At 39.9% G+C, this 5,034-nt stretch overlaps 1 protein-coding gene across 2 annotated transcripts in view; it reads right to left on the bottom strand.

Annotated features, from left to right (window-relative positions):
• gsap (gamma-secretase activating protein) overlaps window positions 1-5,034 on the bottom strand; it is a 29,534-nt gene that overhangs the window by 4,436 nt on the left and 20,064 nt on the right. For both annotated transcript variants that reach the window (XM_032505356.1, XM_032505357.1), the window contains 3 exons: window positions 2,572-2,642; window positions 2,256-2,350; window positions 817-936 (listed from right to left, as the gene is read on the bottom strand). In XM_032505356.1, the coding sequence (XP_032361247.1) occupies window positions 817-936; window positions 2,256-2,350; window positions 2,572-2,642 (286 nt within the window). The remainder of the gene's footprint in view (window positions 1-816; window positions 937-2,255; window positions 2,351-2,571; window positions 2,643-5,034) is intronic.

Genomic DNA, 5,034 nt, shown 5'->3' on the forward strand with positions numbered 1-5,034 from the left:
TAGCCAAGCTATTAGCGCGGCTCTAGGGATGTCATTTGGTTGGTCAGTACACCTCTTTGGTCCAAATTTGTTTATTTTATTATTTGAACTACTATTAGTTAAATTAATTAACATGAAATCCCACCAGCACGTCGGCACTTGTGTATTTTTTAGTAGTTGTCATGATTTATGTAAATTGCTAAAGAATCTGATATATGAGCAGCATTTCAAAAGTCTGGAACCAAGCTAAATTAGACTGGTGAGATTTGTAAATTCTGGATGAAAATATACAGTATGTCTGTGTGTATTTTAATGAGGTAGAAACCGAACTGCACACCTGGGCAACCAATTGTCCAGAATAGAATAGTGAAATCTAAATAGATACATACGCACTTGATTAATCCCTAGGGAGCAGTGACGCATGAACCCTCTCACTTCAATGTCCCGAAACATCCTTCTCCCTCACTTTGAAGTTAGCCAGAACAACCATTTGGACTTAGCACTTTAAATAATCTTTTCATCTTTGTGTATCTTTTTTTGTTCTCTCCATGAGAAAGAACCATTTAAACTACAACAAGATCAAGAGTGAAGAGGATATTTTAGTTCTGTTGATCTCAGTGCCAAGTCACAATGTTTGGCCTTTGAACAATGTATTTTCCATGGTTTGAAATCCACGCTGAGACATACAAAATAAACAATATCAACATTTTTGAGTAAGGCACTGAAACCCCATGGTACCTGATCTCAACCTGTGTGTGTGTGTGTGTGTGTGTGTGTGCGCGTGCGCGCGCGTGCGTGTGTGTGCGCGCGTGTGTGTGTGCGTGCGTGCGCGCGTACCTGTCATGAGCCGAGACACAAAGGTCTCAGTTAGCTGCAGGAAGCCGTGGTCAATGTACTGTAGGAAGGTATGATGGGGGAGGCAACGCACAGCAAACACTGCTAACAGAGTGTGATAGCCTGGAGAGAGACACAGAGAGAACAGTGGGGCAGATGAAGAGAAAGAAGAATAGACTTTGATGTTCCTGAAAATGACAAAGGAATAAAAAAAAAAGGAACACAACACCAAAAGAGTCTACATGCATGCTAGCAGCTCCGTGAGGTTGTATTTAGACACAGCGGTGCTTGGAGCTTAATGCTAACGTGAGCATACTACCATGCCCACACTGATAATGCTAAAGTGGATTTTTAGCGATATATAATGTCTTACTTTTGCGTGTTAGCGTGCTAACATACGTGCTAATTAGTACTAAACACAGTTCAGCAAAGACTGGTGTCATTACTGTAGTTTAAAAAGTATTGAACAAAGAGCTGTGCTGCTAGCATGGCTAAAAATACCAGTGTAATTGGTTAGTTTGTTTGATTTTAGTTCTCCATAAGGAACACATAATCACTATGCCTGTTGTTTTACAGCTGTTCTACAGCCAATGTACACACATTTACACTAACCGCCTCAATGTTATGGTGCTCTGCTTTGCTTCAAGGCATTTCTCGTTTCCTCTCTCGTTCGTTGCCAGACAGTTTAGGATTCTAACCTACAAGCCTTTTCTCTGTAAGCAACTAAAATTATGGGACTGTGTAAAAGGGTGGTTTATACCGCAAAAACTAGAAAATTAATTCAAATGATTGAAAATGTATTCAAAGTCTGCTTTACCCATGTCTGCGCTATGCTAATGGTAACCATATTTTTGGTTACATTAGTGCTGAAGAGAGATGGTTTGTTGTCCCTCAGTGCAAACACACATTGTTATTCTTGGTGAGACAGAGACTGTGTGTGTGTGTGTGTGTGTGTGTGTGTGTGTGTGTGTGTGTGTGTTGTGTGGGCCATCTCTTAGCTTAGAATGGATATCACGATTCTCTGCCACGATTTTTTTCTCACAAAGTGTAATGTTTATTACACACATGAACAAAACAAACAAAACAAAACAAATTGGCAGCCCCAAAAATAGATTTTTGTAGGCACCTAAAGCACATTGCACATCCCCACAACCCTGTAAACATAGAGGCTTCAGTGAAGAGAAGGGAGAGCATTGCAGCGCTTGCGAGCACTTTAAAATATATACAGTCTACGTTGAAAACTCCCAGAAAAGCATCTTTGCATTTGTGATGCAGTCGGCTCGTAAAAATGAAATGAGAATCAAAGTCATAAAAAAATAAAACTAAGTTATTCCAACATTAGATCATGAACAAGGTGTATCGAGATCACGATTTTATAACGATTAATCATGCAGGCCTTGTGTGTTTGTGGGTGTGTGTGGGTGTGGGTGTGTGTGTGTTACCAGGTGGGAGGGGCAGGCAGAGACTCCTCGTGGCTTCCAGGATCCGAAACATGAAGTGAAACACAGACCACTCGGCTGGAGTGCCCTGCTGTGTACTGTAATACACAGAAATATTTGAAGGAATAGGAATGTTACATAACGTGACCGCACACAAGAAGAGGGGTTTGCACATGTACACACGCACACACACACACACACGCACACACACACACACACACACACACACACACACACACACATTCTGTCAGCGCTTTACACTTCACATTAGTCACAAACTTTAAAGGAAAAAACACACTCACGAGGGAGTACTACTCACAAGCACAAAACACGAGGGCCAAGTTTGTACTTCAGCCAGACTGATTCCAGCATGTGTCTGATGAGCTCCAGCTAAACACACACACACACACAGAAACAAACATGAGTGCTCAGAGAAGGAGATGCTTGATTAGATTCAAATGCAACATCTTAATCTGAAAACAAGACATTTTTCTTCTGTGACGATGTTTTCTTTGTGTCAGTGTACACGTTATTGGTTTCCTCGCTTCCCTTTTTTTTTTTTTTTTTTTTTTTTTCTTTCCTACTTCCCATTTTCATTTCCACTGAACATGAGCAACACAGTGGATCAGGATGTGAACACAGGTTTCACACTCGCCAACATCATTTCACCATATTTCCGTCAGCATATTGAATCATTTCAATCCACTTGACTCATCTGAAACATGCTGACTGCGTGCTAGAACACACACATTAAACACTCCTTTCCAGGAGTGACCACTCTCTCATCTCCTGTTGAATAACAGGAAGACGATCTGCCACACTTTTATCCTGCACGCCAGACAGAAACTCTCCATAACACTGCCGGCAATGTCCTCCAGTGACCTCGGACTGGGAATTTCAATTAGCTTCACTTACGTAATGGACTTGCCCAAAAATAAAAAATAAAATGTCAAGACAAATGGAATAATAAGCTACTCTGAGTTTTATTTAGATTTTACTTTTACTTAGCTTTTTAATCATCCTTCATTAAGTTTATCACAGTGGAAAAACCACAAAAAAGAACCATCGAACATATTTTCTATGCAAAATGTCTGATATTGTCTGACCACAAGAGAGGGAATGGATTCCCAAAAATAATCAAGGAACACTGGTTAAATTAAGGATTTGTTTTTGCCAATGCAGATAAAGAAAGTAAAATACTCTACTCTAAAAGTTAAAAAAAAAAAAAAAAAACTTCTTCCACTGGTACATGTTTAATGCGTTATTCTCTGTCATCATATATTCATTGTTTGACAAAAAGGTGGCAACCTTTTAAGCAAAAATTAATTATTCCACTTTAATTTATTTCTTTTCCAACTAACATCTCTTGTGCTCCCTGCTGATGTAATTTCAGGCCCCTTAAGATCAATAAAAAGGATAAAAAATGCTTAAAAAAAAGTCAAACTAAAGTACTTTTAAGACACAGATTCACACACAGTATCCCCTGTGTGACTTTCTAAAATCAGGAATCAGCGATTTGTCTTCATGAGCCTTAGCCCGACAAAGAGACTTTACTTTTTACTCAGTGTGGCTCCCCTGCTGTGAAAAAGGTTGAATAACCTTGGGTGTAGAATACATTTTCTACATAATTAAAAAATAATGCAGCCTATTTCAGTTAACTCCGTAATATGCATCAGTGCTGTTAGTGATTCACATTAAGCTATTTGCGTTGTTCTTCGCTCTGACATTGGCTATGTCATACAAAGCTATGTATCTCAGTTGTGTATAGCAACGGGGATAGAAAATACATAACTATGACAATAATGTGCAGTGGTGCTGTTATTTATCATGGCAGAAGTTCCCTGGCTTTTAAAAGCTGTAATCTATTTCCCCCCCATCTTCTCCCCTGTGTCAGCGCAGCCATTAGTCTCAATAAGCCCTGACAAGAGTGGGAGATGTTCTTTATTTGTGGAGGGGAAGTCAGCCCTCTTTGAAACAGTACCTCCCTGAGTTTTTAAAGCATGAGTCAGCTTGATGTGTAAGCACATCACCTGGCTGTTGAGTTACTTGATTGTTCCTTAAGTAAAATGTCCCTGAAGGATGATTCTTATGGGTCCTTTCGTCCAGCTCCCAGGATGAGAAACTTTTTCACTTTCGCTGCGCCGAATAAAAATTAAATAATATCCTTGTTGGCCTGTTGCAGTGCGATGCCAAAGCGATTACGGGCACACCTATTTCCATTAATTTCATTTGGAGTCTGAAGGCGCAGGTTAAAACTCATGAGCCTGTCGTACTGAGCTGAACCATCGACCAATCAGCTCAGAGCAGGGAGGATTTCTTTGGTCTGTTTTACTCTGTCATTTGAAATTCCATAAAGTCCCAAAACGTGGTGCGTCCTGCTTTCTATTCAATTCCAGCCTTACCCTTGGCCTGATTTAATACTGTTGTGTTGATATATGCTGTATGTCTGCTTTCAGCAGCTCCTAGCTGTGAAGGGATTTACCTCCCAGGAATACTAAAGACTGACTTTACAGAACCAAGTACCTCTCTAGGGTACTGAGAATAAGAACGGTTTCGTCTTTCCACTTGGTTATGCAGATGCCACCACCGCTCTTTGAGTAGGTGTAGGTCTGGTTTCCGAAGTAAATGGAACATAATTAATGAATTAATATTTATATACATGTGCATTTATTTACTTTTGACTTTTATTTACGTTTGACGTGCTGTACCATGTTTTAGGTTTCTGCAGAACAGGAACCTGCTGAAAACTAGTTTTTAAACTGAGTCAGGCCCGTTTTTACAT

Source organism: Etheostoma spectabile, chromosome 23 (assembly GCF_008692095.1).
Source record: "Etheostoma spectabile isolate EspeVRDwgs_2016 chromosome 23, UIUC_Espe_1.0, whole genome shotgun sequence".
NCBI lineage: Eukaryota > Metazoa > Chordata > Actinopteri > Perciformes > Percidae > Etheostoma > Etheostoma spectabile.